This window comes from Cyanistes caeruleus, chromosome 2 (assembly GCF_971803275.1).
Source record: "Cyanistes caeruleus chromosome 2, bCyaCae1.hap1.1, whole genome shotgun sequence".
Classification (NCBI taxonomy): Eukaryota; Metazoa; Chordata; class Aves; order Passeriformes; family Paridae; genus Cyanistes; species Cyanistes caeruleus.
This window is the reverse complement of record NC_141702.1, coordinates 63,970,226-63,991,382: the sequence shown is the minus strand read 5'-3', so window position 1 is coordinate 63,991,382 and position 21,157 is coordinate 63,970,226. Positions and strand designations below refer to the sequence as shown.

General features: G+C 40.3%; 2 protein-coding genes and 1 long non-coding RNA gene across 4 annotated transcripts in view; 1 reads left to right on the top strand and 2 right to left on the bottom strand.

Annotated features, from left to right (window-relative positions):
* Positions 1–289: 289 nt before the first annotated feature.
* On the bottom strand, positions 290–5,999 carry IL22RA2 (interleukin 22 receptor subunit alpha 2). The gene is made up of 6 exons (XM_023923511.2): positions 5,794–5,999; positions 4,647–4,797; positions 3,655–3,833; positions 2,231–2,400; positions 1,614–1,791; positions 290–543 (listed from the first exon to the last, which is right to left on the bottom strand). The coding sequence occupies exons 1-5, from the start codon at positions 5,855–5,857 to the stop codon at positions 1,636–1,638; spliced, it is 720 nt and encodes a 239-aa protein (XP_023779279.2). The 5' UTR covers positions 5,858–5,999; the 3' UTR covers positions 290–543; positions 1,614–1,635.
* LOC147654871 (uncharacterized) lies at positions 3,840–5,566 on the top strand. Its single transcript, XR_015283307.1, has 3 exons — positions 3,840–4,094; positions 4,186–4,289; positions 5,491–5,566. It is a non-coding gene; the product is annotated as an uncharacterized LOC147654871 (long non-coding RNA).
* A 6,205-nt stretch (positions 6,000–12,204) lies between the features above and the next one.
* Positions 12,205–21,157, bottom strand: part of IFNGR1 (interferon gamma receptor 1) — a 28,919-nt gene continuing 19,966 nt past the window's right edge. For both annotated transcript variants that reach the window (XM_086877484.1, XM_086877485.1), the window contains one exon: positions 12,205–17,269. In XM_086877484.1, the coding sequence (XP_086733610.1) occupies positions 16,769–17,269 (501 nt within the window). In that variant the 3' untranslated portion in view covers positions 12,205–16,768. The remainder of the gene's footprint in view (positions 17,270–21,157) is intronic.

Below are 21,157 nucleotides of genomic sequence, written 5' to 3'. Positions count from 1 at the left end.
GACCTGCTGGCCACCCTCTTCCCAATGTACCCCAGGATACCACTGGCCCTCCACACACTGATTTCGCTGTCAGAAATATAATGTTGAGGGTACTGTGAAGACACTGTGAGCATGGAATTACTCCTGTATTTCACATTTATTATTTTTAAAAAAGGGCACTTTTTAAATTTTCTGTTGTAGTCATTGTACAAAACAAAATATCTGAATCTTCTATTTTATAGACTGTACTTTAATTTCTAGACTTAAAATACAAAACCCCTAGAAGAAATCTTAAGGATATTTCCACAAAGACTTTTTTCATGGTTTTATTTATATATTACAAGCCTTTTTCCTTTGGAAATGCAAATATATACCATCATAAATTGTAATATGGGACATACAAAGAATCCTTGACCTTCATGTAGCATAAAATGATTGTGATGAATCAAATAATTTAATGCAGCAATGTAGTTTAAAAAGTATCCAAGTATGTATTCCAGACATAGAGAGCAGATGTTGATTTACAGCTGGACCTGTGATGGAAGGAATCTTCTGCCATTATCCCTGTAATGAGGAAGATAAAGAGAGTTGCTGCTGGCATGTGCATTTAAGCTGGGTGGTATTAAATTGGACTGACATTCAACACATTCACCTGCATCTGTCCTGTCCCTCTGCAGGCTGTTTGGAAGAACAGCTCTAACCTGAGTTTCCAGCTCTTTACAGTACAGGGAAAGGAAGAAAAAAATACAGGAAAGTCCCCTAGACCCACTAACCGAAACTCAAGAGGCACCAATGATATGTATCATATTATGAAGCAGAAGAAAAGAAAACTTCTAGGGTTTTAGGGTACAGAACTGAGAGCAGAAGCCCAGGTTAAAACTGATACTTTTCCAGTTTTCCTCTGTTACACCAAATCTGAACTTGCTAAGGCCAATTCCAATGAAGTCAAGTTTGGGTTAGGTCTGTACTCTCCATGTCTTTCCACCTGCAAGGCAGGATTTATAGCAAATCTTTTGACTAGGCATATGGTATGTGACAATAGTCTAGTGGTTGATGTAAGTAAAAAACCAGATTTTTCAGATCAGCTAGTGGAGATAATTCTTGCATTTTGGCCCATGGGAACTAATGATATTTGATAACTGATTTATTTTTAAACACACTACAATGAAAAGTGGCCATGAAAAGGGAACAGGCTCATTTTAACTAATCCATTAGATCAGCTCCTGAGCAGAAAAGGCTGGCAGAGCTTGCAGAAGAATTGCATGTTGATGAAGTTGGAGGTCACTCATTTTTCTAATTAATTATTACTTGACAGAAAAAAATTCATGAAAGCCATGTTATGTATAACTGTTTAACTGTACTACGTACAACTGTTCAGAAGAAGGGAAGAAGCAGATACTTGTGAGGACAGTGCCAGCATGCAAATTATCTATCCCATTCCTCTAATCATCTTGGCCTTATCATTCTCTACCTGGTGTGCCTCTGAGATTATGTAAGTATTACAGCTGATAACATCTTGTGGGATGGCAGTTTCTATGACACAATTTTTCCTCTACTTTTGGAGAATATCTGCCTTTGGTGAGGGGATAGATCTTGACTTCCAGAGTCCTCTCTGGTTTCAGCCAGTGACTTACCTGTCTCAGAGGTGCCAGCCTGTCACAGCACCACAGTACATTGCCTGCTGCTGTAGGCACTGCTGTGGTCCAGCATTGGCATGTACATTTTAGCCACGATGCAGTAGCTGACTCCAGGCCTCAAAGCTTGTATTTTAATAACCTTGTCTTTCCCTTCATACACCAGGACCCTGTGTTGCTTCGCACAGATTGGAGAAAAAAGAGCCAGTCAGGCACATTTCCCTGGTAAGAGTGTCTGTGAGTAAAGCTGGATGAGAACAGAGCATGCAGAACAGCACATGGACTTACACAAACTCAACAGCATTAATAACTTATTTATGCTTTTTACAGAAAATTCCCTCCCTCCCCCTCCCCCCCAATACCTCTCCTGTCCCAATTTTTTAATCTAGGTCATAGATTATGAAGTATTAAGTTGATGGAAAATACTACAGGGAGGAATTACAACTCAAATCAAATTCAATTCCTGAAAAATAAGCCTACTTTGTTTTCAAACGCTTGCACAGTCATCGCTGCTCCCACAATCCCAGAAGACTGTTTCAACAGTGAAACAAGTATGGTGTGCCAACACTTTTCTTGCTTTTCAATGGTAAAGGTTTCATATCTGAATATATTCTTACCTCATCTAGCAAGTTGTTGATTATGAAGACTTGATACAGCAGATCATAATAATTTGTCATTGGTATTTTGCTGCCTCTTTTCCTTTTATAAGGAGAACGTGGAGCCTGGAGCTTTACTGTTATGGATTTGTTGCCATGGACCACAGTTACCATTGGAGGTCCTATCATAGCTATGAAAAAAGAAACCCAAAGCTATAAATACAATTATAGTTTATTAACAGTATTTCCTAGAATGCAGTTTGAATCTGTTCAACAAATGCTTATGTTACCAATAATATATTATGCTGTATTTACTCCTCAAGTGACACTTAGTAAATTCTTACTTCTTGGTGTTTATTTGGTTTGGTTATTGTTATTTTGGAGGTGATATTTCCAGTGTTTGCAAAAGTTTGAGCCAAACTTTTTGAAATCCCTTAGAGCTGATGTTGTTAAGTGCTGACTGGTCAAGCAAAATTCCAAAATTGCCCTGAATTTCTTTTTCCCTCGTATTTGTCCTTGTGCTTGGACTGCACAAAACATCCATTTGAACCATTTCAGCTATGCTGAGGATGCAGTTTACACCATCACTTTCAAATATTTTGCAGTCAGCTTGGTTAAACACAGCTAAGGCTTCAAGCTAGTGCCTGCATGCACTTGTGTGCAGCACCAGAAATGTGGGGACACAGGGCAGCAGCTGCCACACGAATCTCTCCTGGAGGAGGAGGAGGTGGCACAGGGCAAGATGCTCTGGTTTTGCTGCAAGGCACTGCTCTGTGTCAAAGCTTGTGGTTTCATCTGTGCAGGAGGCTCAAGGTAGTTGGCACTTCAGGGCCGTGAACTGATTTTGATTTTGCATTGGCCAGTGAGGGAAAATGGGTTAATTCATGGTGAAATTGCTGGTGAGGAGGCTGCTACTGTTCAGTTTGGGCAGTCCTCCATTTGTAACATACTGTGGCACTATAATGACAGTACTAACCAAAAGCTTTGCACATGTCCTTTCTATGTCCTTTTCTGCAGTCATGGTAACACGTAAGTGTGAGACGAACAGTGGCCACACACACCACACAGCTCTGTTCTCTCTCCTCCACCCAAAGAAAAAATGCTTCCTTTTTTATTGTCTCGAGTCCTGTCCTTCCAGCAGCTCCAAAAATGCCTGAAAATAATTTGTGTATTTCCATCCTCAGAGGAAGAGGTTGAATTGAAAGGATCTTTTGATCTCCTAATTACTGGTAAACGGCTACTTAGGCATAATTCCTCGGCTCTCAAGTGTATGGAGAATTACTTTGGCATAACACTTCACCTGAGAGCTACTGGCTCACTTCTTTATGTACAGCTTTGTGGCTAGAAAAGAATTACTCATGTTTGCAAGCTGTGAGCAGAAATGATGCGTTCCATGCCACGGAAGATGGAATTCCTTCCTGGGGGACACGTATGCGTGCACTTACTCTCTCGCCAAGGAGTGAACCTGCAGCTGAGGCTCCAGTCGGAATAGACACCAGCCAGGGCTGCTCTCACTCTGCTGTAGTGAGGCTCCTGGATGTCAGAGGTCTCGTGTGTTAGGTCACAGACACGGCTTGAAATCCCCCAGCACTCGTCTTTGTTTTGCCACGTGCTCTGCCCATACCTATGGTGAAAAAGGAGGAGGGATGTGATCTTTGGGATCGCTGCCCGTGTCCATGCGGATTCTTAGCCATCTGTTTTATTCTCGCGGCACTGACAAGCGTCCTGCCGTGGAAATTAGCTGCCTTCAACTCGTTAACAGGGCAGGCTGACCTCATGGGTGTTTGGGAGCTACAGGTTTCTGTCTTTTCTGGAAGAAATCTAAAGCAGAGATATGGGTCACCAGCCCTGTAGGAAGCCACCTCTCAGCTGCCCCATGGGAGAGGTGGGCAAGCTTTGGCTTAGCCAGTGTGTTCAATGATGGGCAGAATGCTGGATTTCACCAACCAACTTCTCAAGGGCAATAATGATTTCAGGCACTCACCAGTGTGCCAGGGATGGAAGCAGACCCCAAAGACCAGCCCCTAATGTTGCCTCAGTCTTTCCAGGCAAGGCACCCTGAGACAGTGCCATGGGAAAGGTAGGCCACCAAAATACCTAAAATGTTCTATTACAGAAGAACTTGACCTACCCAGACCTGCTTGAGGCAGGTGGCTGGACCCAGTGACTTTCAGAGGTCCCCTGAAAATTACATTTTGTTTCAAATTCTTAGTGCAATGAGGGTGCAGAGCATAGTGCTGCGGGTGCTTATTCCTTGCCTGCCTCATGCTCCTTGCCTGCACCTTATGGGTCTGATAAGTGCAGAAACAACTGAGAGCTGGCAGCCAAGCAGGACATGGCTGTTCCCCAGGAATGAGAACATCCTGTCACCTGAGAAATCATTTTGATGTGCCCAGCAGGGCTAAGCCCCAGCAGAGTGGGAGGCCCCAGTACTTACACTTTATACTGCACAAAGTAGCGCGCATCTCTCGCCTCTCTGGCCCACCCAGGCTGCCAATGCAAAGTGGTGTTGAAATTTAACGAATGGAACTCTACCTTCTGTGGCTTAATCGAATCTTGCAGGTCTCGGTTTTCCAAAACTAAAAGTGCTGTAGATAAGAAGGAATGATAACGTAATGTGTTTTTTCACAGACACACTCCTCCATATTGCAAGCAGAGGGTATTGCTACAGAGCACTCAGTTTCATGACAGCAGACCACAGGAAAATTAAATATCCTGTATCTCACACTCAAAACTTTCCAAGTCACGAAATCAAGCAGTTACAGAAGAAACACATTTAGAACTATGAAAGGAATACTTTTATGTGGTCTGAGTGTTTGGAGGTAGTTTTTTTTCTGATTGTTTTGGGTTTGTTAGTTGTTACTTTGATTTTCTTTTTCTTTTTTTATTTTTTGTTGTTTTGTTGGTATATTTTTCCTTAGTGAGTTTGCTGGTGTGAAAGATGCCTCATGCACATCCCAGGAAACAAACCCTTCAGATCTGTTCACAGAGTCTGCAGTAAACAGCCCCATCAGTACTTAAAAGTCAAGTGCTCTTTCCCGCTTCACTCCACAACTCAACTTTACCCTGAAGAGATCATAGCTCTTCAAACATGCCACAGACATGTTTACCAGCTCCTGCCTAATAAACAACCACCTGAAATTCACTGCTTTTCCTGTCTGTACCACTGGAAAAAGCTGTCTGACAGTTTTCAAGATCATCTCTTTTCAAACTTCAATATTACTTATAACATAATCAGTTAACAAACTCTCCAAATCATTCAAACCCTAATGTTTTTGTAGGTTTTGTGACGCAGATGACAGCAGCTTTTACTCTGGCATAGCGCAGAATCAGAAAAGATTTGTACTGGCTGAACTGAAACTGGTAATACAGCCATGAAAAAATCTAACGGGCAACACATTAATTTTATCTGCATTTCAGTACCTGGAAAGATAAAATAACAAACTAATTTGAAAGTGCCTGGCTTTTGAAACCTACCAAAGGGTAGAGAGATTTATTAACTAATCCAAAAATTCAATAACAAGCCCTGTCCTCTCCCCCCACCCCCTTCCCATACAGAAAAAGAGCAAAAAGCCCTTACTTACAAGTTGTCTCATCTTGAAGCAGGTGTATCAGTAAGCAGAGGAAGGAAAGCATGATCCCCCTCATGCTTAGGAGAGCAGCTCCATGACTGAAAAGCACCTCTCTTCCTCTTGGGCATGTCTTATGAGGAAGTAATTGTTAAGCACTCCATTCCAGAGTTCCCCTTATTTTCAGTGGTTTACAAATTCCCCGGTTTGGCTTTGGTTTAATTTAGCTGGGAAACATATGAGTAGCTCTAAATTAAACATAAGCAATTGTTCTTTCTTGGCAGCTGTGGTCATGCCGAGTTTGGAACTAATTATGAACCAAGCCATTATGAAAAAAAGTCCTCTTTTTAAGACACTAATTCCCAGATGATGTCTGCCAATATTTCTTTATCCCATAAATTTGTCGCAGAATCTTTCTTGCTTGCCATGCTATGATTTTTAATATTTATTTATATATTTGTTTTTTTTTTTTATTTTCAGCTCACTAGTTGCTCAGAGCTGAAGAACACAACAAATTTTGCTCCAAAGATATAAAAGACCTACCGATGGGATGTGCTCTTGTTTGATGGACTGCCTCTGGGCCAAAAGCAAGAGATGGAGTTTGCAGATGTGCTGGTGGCAGGACATCATCTAGGGGGCTGTCACTGGAGGAATGAGGGGCTGTGAAATCACTTCTGGCTGTTGGGCAGCACGTTCACTCCATGCTGGCTGCGGGGGAGATGCTGGGAGGCCGGGGAAGTTGCAGGACTGACAACATCCAGGCAGGGATTAGGAAGGAAAGCCCAGCCCATAGGGCCAAAGTGCCATTCTGGGTTGGACTTTCAGACTGCCCGGAATCATATTCCCCAACTAGTGTAGGTGTGCTGCAACGCTGCCTGCACAAATATTGGCATTTGCCAGCGTTATCCTCTGGATCCTGCCTGCCCAGTATGTCCATCCCCACAGGTTTGATGCCAGGGCTGGGGATGCTGGGGGTCCCCCGTGAAAACGATTTCACTTGGTGCTTGCAATGCTTTAATGCCCCATGCACGTCTGCCTGGTGGGAGATGAGTTTTGTGCTCCTGGGATGTAAGGAAAGCGCAGACAATTCGGCTGCTGGTGGTGAACGTGGTGCTACTGCCTAGCCTTGCCCCCAACTCTTCCCTCCACAAAAGCTCCCCGATGCTGACACCCACTGGTACTTCACTGCTCATGCAGGAGTGCAACTAAGCAAAAGTTGGGATGCATTCTCTTTTTGCTAACTCATGATGATAAGCAAGAGGAGAAAAATGCTAATTTTATAAGATTAGCGCAGCCCTGTGTAACAGCTTCCACAAAAGGAGTAATGGATGTGAAGACTGCCTGTCTGCAAACAAAAAATTGTCATGAAATCATCTTTACTTTGGGAAAACGTGGAAACAGAAGACTTGTCAGGTCAAAAAACCTGCAAGTTCTGGTTCAAATGAACTTATTTAAAGGCCACCAGTTATATTGAATAAACTGAACAACATCTAGTCAAGAAGCTGACCTTGGTCAGATGGGTGGGCACAGGGTCTCAGTTCAGCTGATCACCTTTACCTCATTATACCTAGCACCAAACCTGCAGTACATATAGTAAAAAGCTAACTGTGTAGCTTTGAATAATGAACTGGTCAAACCAATTAAGGGAATTGAAAACTGAGAAAAAATGAAGAAAAAAAACTCACTAAAATGAAGGCAGAAGTCAGAAAGTTTATCTCCGGCTTCAGATTTTTTATCTATCCATTTCCCAAACACATCTTCAAAATCCAGCGACCTTTAAATAGTTCCCCACACCAAATTCAATTAGTATTTCATCATGTTATATGAGCTCACATACGGGAATAGGGAACTTTCACAAAGCAATCACTAGACTGAAAAGTCACCAATGTTTACTCACAGGTCATGTATTTGTTTACTTGAATTGTACACACCTTCCCATATCCCGGGAAGCAGCCCATTGCCAGGAGCTGAAGTGTGGACCTTTGTCAAAGTTCCTTTGGATGGTGGTTCCTCCTAGAAAAGCAGAGCCTGCCGGCGCCAGTGAGTTTTGCTGAGAAAAGGCTGCTGTGATGAAACAGGGCAAGAAACACTTGTCACATGGGGAAACCCAGGGATTCCTGTGCACCACCCTCTGATAGCATTTTATCTGCAGTACTGGGTAACTCTTCACATCAGTTCTGCTGTCATTGAAGCAGCCGCCGTTTCAACAGCAGGCTATCAACCTCTAACACAGCGCTACTCATCAGCCTCAGTCCCGCTGCTTCAGAGCTCTGTGTGATAAAAATCACTGCAGTCAAAGAAGGGCCAGCTGCACACACACACACATGCGGACAGGTACATACACACACGTCTGGAGTCTCACAGAATATGTGTATAGGGTATATAGTGCATTTCAAAATGTAAACTACTGAGGAACACAGGATGATGAGCACTGCAGTGATATTTAAAATATGAGAACTTTTATAAACAACATTAAGGGTACTCTGAAGAAATGGGAAGTTAAAATGTATTACTTAGCCCAGCAGAATCCACGTAAGTTGTTATGCTACCAGCTCATCCTGCAGCATCTTTCTGATCCAAACCATTGTGAAACAGTAGAACTGATATTTTTGTGACTCAACAAAGAAAACCATGGGTATGAGAATTTTTTCCATTGCTGGAATAGAACCTGAATGCTGGGTAAACAGCTTTCAGACAGATTATTGCTACACAGAGGTAAAAGTCAAGTACATTTTTGCTGAAAGCTGCTTGACTCATCCCCTTTGAAAGAACCACCTCCTTGTTAACTTTTTTTTTCTTTTTCCCGTGAATGAGCTGTTTCCCATACTTAAGAGGAGAAAATATAACCCTGAAACTGCTACTGTAGCATGACCTTTGGCTTTTCAGAGGCGAGTCTGATATTTGCAGTGGATGGAGGGTGGGTTTTGCTCACATGCCTGGATGAGGATGTGAGAGGATGAAGAAAGCATACTCAAAGCATACAGAGAATACTTCTAGTAACTGGCAGAGGCAAGGCAATTCTCTCTCATGTGTGGCATGTCACACAAAAATAAAAGGAGTGGTTCATGTTACTCTAGACCTAAAGACTATTTACAATTGTAGTTTTCAGTCTTTTCTAAACAGCCACTGTGGACTCAGAACACCTGTCTTGGGAGGGGGCTCTGGAGGTCATCCAGTCCAGCCTCAGCACAGGGCTACTGATTATTTTATCCCACAGTTAACCTCTTTTAATGTGAGTTTCTTCCTGCACATCCTGGTGTGATTCCTCTGCTGCAATTTATGACAGATGTTTTTTGTGGTTTAACTGGGAGGTTCAGATTTGCCATTTCTGCAAATGCTGCAGTTGGCTATAGCTGGCAATCAGATCTCTCCGGAGTGCCGCCTCTCCTGGCTGAAGGGATCCAGCTCCCTCAGCTTCTTCTGCCGCGTCATGTGCAGCAGGCCAGCCCTTCACCAGCTCAGTGGGGACTGGGAAAGTGAATCACTACACTGCACACAAAATTTAAAATGAAAGCAAAGAAAACCCCTACAGGCAGGCAGGAGGGACTTTTTGGATTTTCCTCCTCTTCTCTGAAGGGAAGAGACATTGCATCACACAAGTTCTTTCAGAGAAGTTTTTGAGGAAGCAAAGCAGACTTTCACTGCACAGTGCGTGTCTTCCCTGCTTCCTGCCCATAAACTTCATCTCTCACTGTTAAAGAGCTTGGGCCAACATTTTAAAGATTACAGGCAGAAATTCCAGTGCTGTAGCTGCATCTATATAGTGCGACTTCTGACCACATTAAAGACAAAGATCTGCTGAAGACTCAAAAGTAGGAAGTCATCATTTGCACACGCAGTATTTATTTAACAATGTGCAACACCCCAAATTGACCAGGAAGTTAGTAACCAACACCTAACATCCATTAGGAACTGAAATTAATCTCAAAACCCAAAATAGTTCCAAGTCTTTTATTTAAATGACAAGTTCCCTTAAAATTGTCCGTTTTTCTCTCTTGCAAAGCCATAGAGTTGTAATTTTCCTACCAGTAAGTGCTGTAGCTTGTTTAAGCCCATTAAGACACACTTTTTAGGTTGTGGATCCCTCACCAAATCATCTGAAGACAAAAAAACTACCAACTTGGAGACACGTGAAATTAATATTCCAGAATTTGTTGTTTTTTCCTTAGGTAATCTTCATGGCATAGTAAAGGCGCCAAGTGCTCACTCAGCAAACAGAACCCACAGATAAAACTGGAGAGGTACATCACAAACATTGCTCATGCTTTCTTGGTCCACCTACTAAAGTAAAGAGAGGCTCAGTTGTGGTAGTGCCGATGCTCTCTGACACACTGCCACCAGAGGCAGCTGAGGCAACTCCTGAAATATTGGTAGTGTGGGTGGGATATGACCCACACACTGGGTTTTAATTTATTTTTTTGTTTTGGAGGGATTGGTTTGAGGCCTCTGCATCTGATCACAAAGTCCTGTCCAGACCACATTGGGCTGACTTAGCACATCGCACAAGGAGGGCAAGGGGTTGGCAGGCCTGCACTCGGGAAAAACTCACGGAACTGGGATGCCTGCCTCCACATTTGTCATCAAAAATTGGGCTGCAGAAGGAGCAAACACTTCTAAGGTAGCTACTTTGGGCAATAAGACCTGGAAAGATGCAAGCTCCAGGGGTTTCCCTGTCCAAGGGAAAAAAGAAATGGAAGAAAAAAAGAGAACCTGCCTTTCACACATCTCTTCTGCAAAGAGAAATTTGCAAGCATCACACTTTCTAGCTTGTGGCTCAGTTCTGTGGTTGTCTTTTGAATTCTCAGTATCATTCTCCATCATCCAAAGAATGCAAGCTCTAGACCAGAAAGTCCATTCTTACAATAATCTTTACCACCACCATCTCCAACTATGAACTGTATTTGTATGTTTTTATAAGCCTTTTTTGTTTTCCTTTATAAATACAATGTTCAAGATCTTGTGTGGATAGTCTCTGAGCATTCAGGAAACCGTGTGCTGAGCTTTTCAAGACAGGACCCTTCACACTTAACTGGTTTTCACAATTCTCAGAGGTGTTAGTTTCGAGTCTACTGCAACATGACTGTTTAACCAGTAAGATCACCCTGTGATTCTTCAAGACAAAAAAAGCTTTGTTCCATTTTCTTTGTCCTAAATCAAGTTCGGTGTATCTCAAATAAAATTGCTAGTTTTGCTGCAATTGTCAAATCAATTCTTTGTAATTCACCATCCAAATTCACAGTATTTTATTGCAATTTCTATGCAGAACTCAGGGTGAGTACGAATCGGTGCTGTATTAATAAGGCTGCTGATACCTGAGAAGCAGTCACATGGAAGAAGGGACTGAGAAATGGCAAAGATGCTCTCTGCCTCCTTGCTACCACTGCCCTCTAGCCATTTAGGCAAGCTTCTGCAACCCTTCCTTCCTTGTTACAATTTATCTCACGCTTAATCACATTTGCAGCAGCAGGTTATCACAGGCCTCAGCTCTACCAAACCTGGCAGCCAAAAACACACCCCCCTGCATACAGTTCCTGTCTTCTGGAATGGAACTGCACATGCCCTCCACCCTTCCTACAATTAACTGAGTTCCTATAAATGTGCAAAATATTACACAAAACATAACACAAAACAGTCATGCCCAGAAAGAAAACAAAGTGTATTTATTTTTGTTTTCAATCTGTATTTTCTTTCAATCTGAAAGGATTGTATTTACTCTCTTTAAAAGGGATGCAAGTTGAAGGGTTGATGTTGTCTTGAAGGGATGTTATTATTCAGGTGATTTTGGCACACCAAAAAACTGCATCAGAGTCAATACTCTTAGTGCTGTACATTGCAAGGATTTGACAACTGCAGGATTAATTTTGCAGGACACATAGCAAGCTGACGGGCAAAACCTCTTGGTTTGCCTGCTCATCGTTTGCTCTGCTTGCCATGCTTTTCCCTGTTCAAGCTGTGGCTGGATAGCAGAAATTAAAACATCACACAAGTAAGACTTCTGTGATCATTTAAAGTTCTAATGAACAGCAGTAAGTTTCAAGGAAGGCCAGCTTTCCTCACTCTGTAGCAATTAATGAATGCATTCAAATGGTTTGACCATTTAATCCTTGCCCATAATTTTTAAACAGGACATAAGGAAGCATCCCCAGGCTGAAGCACTGTAGGACTGGACTCAAGCTACTGCAGGCTGCATCAACGGCAAAGGGCAGAAAAGAAGTTGCAAACCGAGGATGAAGAGGGTCAGTAGGATCCAGGAACTGGCTGCACACAGTCCACACATGCAGATGGGCCACACACACCTCCCCCAAACAGTGCTCTTATTCTCAGTAATGCTCAAGCATACACCACCTAAGTAACATGAACTGAGAGCTTCAAAAGCACATTCAGTCTTCAGAACAAAAGCCAAGTCATAAAGAGACAAGGGCACTCTTTTCTTGGTATTTTTTTTATTTACATATATAAAAAAAATGTACATATTTACAGGAATTTCATTACAGATTTCAGCCCAATTATTGCATCCATTTAGAGAATATAGAAAGACTATTAATAAACAATAGTTATTCATAAAGGACTGAACTATAAAAAATATCACCCTTGAGGAATCTGCACAGGTCATCTTTTCCTGAGATACAAGGTGCCCTGTCTTTGGATTGTCATTTTGGTTGTGTTTTTGCTTTTTGGGATTTTGGTTTTTTTAAGGTGTGCTGAAAATATTAATTTGAACCGAGTAGATGTCTCACTTATTAATACTCAACTGTTTACATGGAACCACTTCAGAGCAACTTCTTTTTCCTAACCCTGAGAAAAAGAGGTCTTCTCATGGAAGTTTCTTTTTCTGCAATCTTTTAGTGAAGGATTACATAAAAATATATGAGTCTGTTCCAGGCAACTGGGACTCTACACGCTGTATTGTTTCCACAGATGTCAGTGGATTTGACAATTTTTATTTTTTTTTAAACTACATTATTGACTTTTGTGTGGAAAACCACACAAAAGCAGATTTGATGTTTCTGTGCCAGCACACAGTACTGCCACAATACTTCATTGCTAACTGCATAGCTAGTAATAAAAATTACAATGCCCACTCAAGAAGAAGAACTAAAGAAATTCTTAGAATGTTGGCAGGTATGAGGCCAGAGTTTTGTGAAGTTCTCTTTCACAGGATATAACTTTTGGAGTCTTACATCATCACCTAAATCAAGTGAGAGGAAGGGAGGTGTGCTAAGCAGCCAGGACAAGGATAAGAATCAACTGAAAATGTTTAAGTGGCAAAACCTTATGTGTTACCAGATATGTGATACTGGATAGCTGACAGGCCTGTAAAAGGCATGAGTATTAAATTATTTTCAATGTATAAATGTTAGGCACTCCCATATTCTGGATCAAGGTGCTATGTACAAACATTCAGAAGCTCAAGCAAACTACTTCATCTCAAGAATATTAATCAATTTAACTAACTCAATTAAGTGAAAATGTATAGATAAATACTACCTGACAGGTTCCCAACTACATTGCTCAGATATTTGGTATTAGAACTGCAAAAGCAAGGCTAACTAGCTGTAGCTGGAAAGGCATTTCCATTCCCATCCCAAGAAATCCTCACACTGCAAGCTGCTGGATTGTGTCCAACTCTCAGGCTCTCAATACCACTACTGGCAACTACTCAAAGCAGGAATGGTGGTAACAGCTTACTGAACCAGAAGCACATCCTTCTCTCACTGTGGCCTCACATTTTCAGCTACTCACAGCTAGTAAAAGAAGCCTGTGCTTTGTGCACCCTGAAACTTCTTTATTTCACAATTACCAAAACTGTAAGCTGGCCTGAGCAATTTAAACATCTAAACTATCCCTGTGCCACTAGTTAAGTATGCAGCACACAGAAGACATACTGCAGGGATGGTGCTAGTTCAGTGGCTTTTTTATTTACAATTCAGAAATTTTCATTAAAAAGTACATTTAACCTTGCTTTATTTCAAGAGCAGGTCTGTTGCATATAAATGTGATATAGTACAAAGCACTCATACAGCTGTTCTTGACTTTCAGCTTCCCAAATAACACCACCTTTCCGATACATGTGACTATTTGCCATGCCAAATTTTTCCCATATATTTTTGTGTCATTTCTTACTGATCTTAACATCACTCTTCTTAATGATATCTTAGCTCCTGGCTGGGTCCTTTTACTCACATTAGACTCCACGTGATTTGAAAGATTTAGAAGAATGTACAATGTACTTGTATTGCAGGGGTAAGAGAAAAGAACCCGAGACAGTCACTTCATTTTAAAATGTGTCTAGTGGCATTCCTCTGCCAGTGTGTCAGCAAAGGGAAATCTTCCAGAACAATGAAACACTTAGCTCACACAAATCTAACACACTCTGTCTCAGTTTAATAGCACCAGAGTTTCCTGATGCACTGCTAAGAATGTAAATCTAATTAAAAAAAAATAAAAATTACACGTTTCTGACAGAATCTTGGTTTTGAGGCACACACATCAAATCCAACAATTGCCAAAGCTAATTACGGATGTTCTTGGACAACATCAACATTTTATTTCTTTTTTTGACAAAACTGAGAGAAGGAAAACAAGCTACCAAGTGCAAGGTTAAATGCTCTGAGCAGTTGCAAAGAAAATACAGAGCAAATTGTCTGGTCAGAAACTTCTTCCCAAAAAACAAGACTAACTCCACAGTTTCTAATGCTCTCTTTATCCCTTCAGAGCCAAGTTTAATGTAAACACTTCCCTGACATTTATAAATTCCTGAGGTATTTTATTGCAATTCATATTCATCAACAAACCTCCAAACTCAGAAAGAAATTACATCAACTGCAATCTCTGCACAAGACACAGCAGCTCATCTACTTAGTAGACAGTCCCCTGAGAGCCTCAGTGATGAACCACATCACTACCCGGTCAGTTTAGTTGAAGTTTCAAGTGCAGTTAATGCTGATTTTCCAAAAGCTTTCTTGCCACACCAAGAGTGTTATTTTCTGCACCTCTGCCTCGGGGAGACCTACACAGTAGTGCATCCTAAGCAGTAAGACAGTAAGCACTGCCTCTAGGAACTCAGCCCAGAACACGACATTGAGGAAGTTGCTATAGAGTCGCACTGTGTTTGAATAGAATGCAGAAACTAATCACAGCCAGCTAACAATTACTATTTGGTCTTTCCATGACATCATAACTACATATCATAACTAATTTGGCTTTTCCTAAAATTATCAAAACCCTGCTAAGCAATCTGTTACCTTCCTGTGAGTAGAGATGGGAAAAATAGCTATTGTTTTTAAATCTTTTGTACCACTGTGGTCAGTATCTGATATATACAACAATGGAAGCACTCCCGAAACTGCTGTATAAACTAACTTCACCTTAAGAATGCTCACATCACTAAGGAATGTAAGGACAGAAGTCCTATGACACTGGTTTTCCCTTAAAACCACCACTGTAATATGGTAACAATTCTGACAATCCTATAATAATGTCTTTTATAACAAACCCACGATTTTGTGTAAATGGACCAACTTGTACCCGTAAAGCGTTTTTTTTTCCTGAACTTCATTAATAATTGCTCTAAACATTTCCTACAAATAGAAAATACCTACCAAATCTTAATTAAAGGGAAATAAATATATCACATGCATTTCAATATTAAAAAAAAATATATAAAAATATAGAATTCTTATTCCTCAGTTTTCAAAACTACAGACTCGGTGATATAAAATTTGGAAGAGGCTGTCAGCTGACAATAAAACTTATAAAGCATGGCTTAATCACACTATTTTCCTATGGTCTTGAGATGTTTTTTATGAGGATGATTTTGTGATTTTTTTTTTAGAGGGTAATTTTGTGTAGTTCCAGTGTTATGTTATTATAAGGGGTGGAAATAGCAGTGATTTTCATCCTGTTAGAAAAGTTCAATTGATTTCTATTTAAAGAACATATTGTTCTAATAATTAGGATAAAAATAGAATAAATAGAAGAATAGAACAATGGAATAGAATAATATAAGAAACCAGGCTTTTGAATTTTGAGGGCATTTTCTAAGGAATTTGTGCAACTACCCATTAGACTTCTTTCCCCCAGTGATGATCAGTCAGCTTACTAATAGAATGGGACATGGGTACTCAGGCCACAAGGTGATCCAAATGGGAGCTGCTATATTGAAGTTAGCAGCAAAGACTACAAATAACTGGTACTTTCACAGAATTGTTAGGGTTGGAAGTAACCTCTGGAAACCACCCAGTCCAACACCCTGGTAAGGCAGGGTCACCTAGAGCAGGTGACACAGGAATGAGTTCAGGTGGGTTTTGAATGTCCTCAGAGAGGGAGACTCCGTGATCCCCCTGGGCAGCCTGTGCCAGTGCGCTGCCACCCACCCTCAATGCAAAGAAGTTATTCCTCATGCTGAGGTGAACTTCTTGTGTTCTTAGTTTATGGCCATTACTTCTTACTTCTCTGACACACAATCAAATTCCTAAGATATACAGGAAGAGTTTATAGGGCACAGTCTTATTTAAAAGAAATAGGAGCATTTAATATAAAAATACTCTTCAAAAGAAAAAAACATAAGCGAGAAGATACCTCCAATAATGGTAAAAATTCTCAAACATTTCTTGCACACATCCATCATAATCAAGTGCAGGAGTTTTTAAGCATTATGCTTGTTGAACTGATTTTGAGCAAGATTTGAAGCAGAAGTGCATAATGGTACAGCTCATGTTTTATAGTCCATCGTATATTTTCTATAGAGTATTGTTAAAAAACACAGCACTATTTCAAATAGGAAATGAGTTATATCATATACAAAAGCATTTCAAAAAGTGGTTACTATTAAATTTCCCCACATTTTTATGCCATTTTCAGATACTATTTTCATTTGTTTACTGACCAGAACAAGTACAACTCGTAGATAATCACAATTTAACCCACACTTTCCAAAACCTTCAGTAATGCTCTTCTGAGTTGTGGTTAGGCACTTCAGTTATCCTGCCTACTCAGTTGGCCTGTAAGCATTCACAGGCTGCTCTTCACCAACATCTATCATCAACATATCTAATGGAACATGAGGCTTGTCATAGCCGGAAAACTTGAAGCAGCTGCTTGGAATCACCGTTTGCTGTCTTTCTGTGGTAGAGATCTGTGACCCTGAAGACTCATTGCAGATATCCATTTGGCTACTGTCAGAAATGAAGTAATTCTCTTTTACCACACAGTTCTGTTCTTCAGCATCAGAAGAGACCTCCTCTGTGCTTTCCTGAACAGGCACCTCTTCTGCTTTGGCTGGTGGCTCTGGGGAAGGGACAGAAGATTCTCCATCACAGGAATTTGCAGGACTAACAGTTTGTTCTTCTGGCTCTGTGACCAGCAAGGTTACTTCACCATTCACTGGCAACTCCGAGTGGCTCGATGGGAAGCTAATTACGGATATATACTTCCCGTCTGACCTTGGTCCCAGTAAGGTGCCTGTGTTCAGGTTTCTCATCACAATGACCTTAAATGGAAAAAAAAAGAAAACAAACCAAACAAAACAACTTTGAGTTTAAAAGCTGAAAAAATATGCAAGTCAATAATTTAGCATCATTATAACCAATTCCAAAACAAAACTGGAAAATTAAAATCTGGCACGGTCATTGGCCTATGTCCACGAGTTTAACGGTTCCAGTAACACTTGTTTGCAAGATCTCAAAAATGCTTTCTTTGGGCAAGCATATTTGCAAGGATCAAATCCATTTCATGTTGCCCACTATATTTTGAAGTTTCCAGCATAGAGGAAAACAGCAAAAGAAGACAAAGAGGTAATACTCTTCAGCTGGGGAAGCCTTTCATACTCCACAGAGAATGAGTATAATTTACAATGGCTGTGATAATTTCTGGCACCTGTTTCAACCAGGAGGGAAGTGAACAACATACCCAGCAACCACATCTATGCTGAAGTCTCTTAACTTATTTCATAAAGTCACTATGCTGCAACAAACTTTAATGTTTCACACTGACATCCCTCCACAGGTTGATCATATGAATTCTTTCACTGGCCAAGCCCCAGCTCGTTTTAAACTATTACAATATGCCTTCAGGCTGCTTAGATTCTTTATTTTTTAATTTTTTTTAAGTGTCTTTTCAAGAGTACATACACATTAAAAACAAAGTAGGGTAGATTTTCAGCTATTTGATGGTGTTCCGTAAAGATAACAGAATGCCCAGGGAGAAAAAGTTAACAGTGTTCTTTCACAAATTTTGTAATTCACTATGTATGTATATCACACAATATCAAGTATTATAGATCCATGAATTTCTTAATAAAATACACAATCACTGTTTTTTCAGATACTTTGCAAAAAAAAAAATCTGCCTGAAAATTCAGATGGAGGCTAATTTGGAAGAAAGAGGTGTATACAGGAGGAGGAAAGATGAAGTAAAACACAATTAAGAAAAATTACAAATCATCACAAAGAACTTCCCTGTCTGTACTAGTGTAAGAACTGAGAGGGCCATCAAAACCAGATGATCCCATTGACTGTGCTTTTCAGGAGTCTTTCCTGATTAAATGGTTGTCAGACTGAAGCTTTACATTCATACCTTCAGACTCTGCTGCCTTCATTAGAAATTGCCTTCATCTCTCACTTCAGTCCCATTATCTTACCCCTCAGAAGCTCTGATGATGCTAATCTGTGGTTAAGGCTGGATCAATATAAGCATTACAGTTTAGGAAAACCAACCAGCCAAACAACAAACACCACCACAGGTCAAGCAAACACTCCCTGAAGAGCAGTTACTGATCATCTAAGTTACTTTTACAAACACCTGTGTGAACACCACTAAGGTGAGGCAATCCTCTGGGGAATCAAGGGCTGCCACTGAGAAGTGCATTCAGGTAGCTTCTGACACACTGCGACCTAGCTGTAGTGTACAACCATCAGTGTCTTTGGATCTTCATTTTCTGTTATGGAAACAGAATACTACAGAATATATAGAACTATAAAGAGTATTCAGAGTAATTTCCATGGCAGTTCATGGAAACCACTCATTCATACGATGCACATGCTTAAAAGATAGTTCTAAGTAAGAGATTACAATCAACAATGGGCAGACACTGAAAATGTTAAGAACACTTTTAAAAGGATTAATGCACTTTTTGAGAATCTCTTTATATAGCTATATTGGATATATATCCAAAATACTGGGTACTTCCACTATACAACACTGATCTTGAAGGGACCAGTATCTATAGTTTTCTGGGGTTGGGGTTAGCAAAAATCTGACTCCAATAACCACGCAGCAATTGACAAGAGAAGGGAATTCTCTGTGGAAGAATACTTGAGGAATGTGAATTACAACAAAGTATTAGAGAAACCATAGTCAAAAGCTGTGTTTTCAGCTTCCCATCTCTCCCCATACCCGTACATGCTAAACTGAAGTTAAAAACAAAGCCCAATGAGTTCTTGTTTCTCCTCTTTTAGGATTTTCACACAGTTCTAAAAAATCACAGTCCTAAAATGTGTTAAGGGATCACCTTGCATTCTACACAAGTCCAGCATTTCACAGTGAGTGCTGCCAACACTTTGAGACTTTGGAAATAAAATAACTATTCTCTGTACAACTACATCCAAGACCTCTCACAAGGAAGCCCACTTTTTTCTTGACAAGTTTCTGACCACGGCAAGATGATACAAAGACACTCCTATTCCCATTCATGAAAGAAGGAAGTGATCAGAAGAAAAAACTCCTGTGTGTTTCCCGGTACCAAAGGTATTTTTAAGGGTCACTGAGTCATGACTACAAGACAATTTAACAACTCATGCAGCTGTTTCTAGCTTCAAAGATAAGAATCACAGCTTATTACAGTAACTGGTTATTACAGCAACATTCTAAAGATCTTGAGTAACAAGGGTAATTAAGATATGGTGGCTATTTGAAGAAAAGTATTTACTATAGGCAAGTTAGTATTTTTCTTTTATTGACATAACCTAATACTAGCAAACTGACAGCCTGTGATCTTAAGATGGGTATCAGCAATATTACCTGGCATGTGCAGGTACATAATTTCCTGTCTCAAATAACAGCACCTGTGCTTTCAGGTCTTTCATGGTCTCAACAGACTAGGGAGACACACTGCTGAAAGTCAGGCCCAAGGACACAGGGAAGTAACATATCCCAAGGAATCCGTAACAGTTAAGGTAATTAACAAGTCCTTTCTTAACTTCTTTTCTAGTAACTTGTCCACCTATGAATTCCAAGTAATTTTCAGGTGCACATTTCATGAAGGGGAGTTTGCGAACTCCAAATCCTATTAGGATGATGGCAATAATCTTTGTGGTTTTTGTATGCTTCCACAGAACATTAATGCTAGATAAATTTATGAAGACCATGTTACTGCCCCCTGCAGATGCTCACAGGGGAAAAAAATTTTCACAAAAGTAATCAAGCAGCTTCTCTCTTGTAAGATGACAAATTATTTGTGGCAAGTGTCAGTCAGTATTTACAGGAACAATTAGTTTCTCCATATCAAAAATGTATGTTGTATAACCAAAAAAAACCAGCTGCAAAGAAAATTCCCTACTGTTTTGTAACTATCCTTAAGTGTTCTACAAAGAGAGAACACAACCTTATCCCTGTCAGAATTAGAAAAAGCATCAGCAGATAACAGAAAAGTAGGCTTAAGTAAGACTCAACTTTCACTTTTCTCTTATAAAGTAGATGTTTCTTACATAATATTTGCCACCATTCGAAGATAAAAGACACTGAAGAAAAACACAGGGAAGTTAAAATGCAGAGAGAGAGAGATGCCCACAGCATACCAGAAAATTATGGTCACATTCCTTCAAAAGTGGCTAAGCCCTTACCACAAATCTTAGAACAAAAATCAAGTACTGGAATAACCACAGGACATTTTTCAATGACTGAAGACAATGGGTAGAAGGAGACAGCCTCCTATAATACTTTTTGCAAGATAAATGAAAGGAAGCTATAACTACAGATGAACTGCTGAAACATCAGATTTCCTTGATCCAGGCAGAAGACCAACATGAAGTCTTGTAAAGGAATCTGTCCCATTTCATGTATGCACATTCCTGGTAGGATCCTACTGTTTATAATAATATTTAAACATTTAAACAAACATGTTTTCTGATGAAGACATTCATCATATGCCATACTAAATGGCAGCTGCATTGTGGAAGCAGGACCAAGATACAACTGATATGTAATTCTTGGGAGTCACAAACAGCATAGAAAAGACAGTATAAAAGCTCTGGAGTTCTAATTGGCAATGGATTTTTTTTTCTTTTCTCTAAGTATATGAGACTCACAAAGGTGGCTGCTTGGGTACTTGATGCTTGATGGTTACTCTTTCTTATTTTTCCTTCGGTTGGAAAATTCCAAG

Excerpts from the sequence above, each read along its gene's own strand:
- IL22RA2 (XM_023923511.2), bottom strand. The coding sequence starts at position 5,857 with ATGAGGGGGATCATGCTTTCCTTCCTCTGCTTACTGATACACCTGCTT. Across the intron at positions 4,798-5,793 it reads GCTTCAAGATGAGACAACTT|CACTTTTAGTTTTGGAAAAC; the intron begins GTAAGTAAGGGC and ends TCTTATCTACAG. Across the intron at positions 2,401-3,654 it reads GTTCACTCCTTGGCGAGAGA|CTATGATAGGACCTCCAATG; the intron begins GTAAGTGCACGC and ends CTTTTTTCATAG.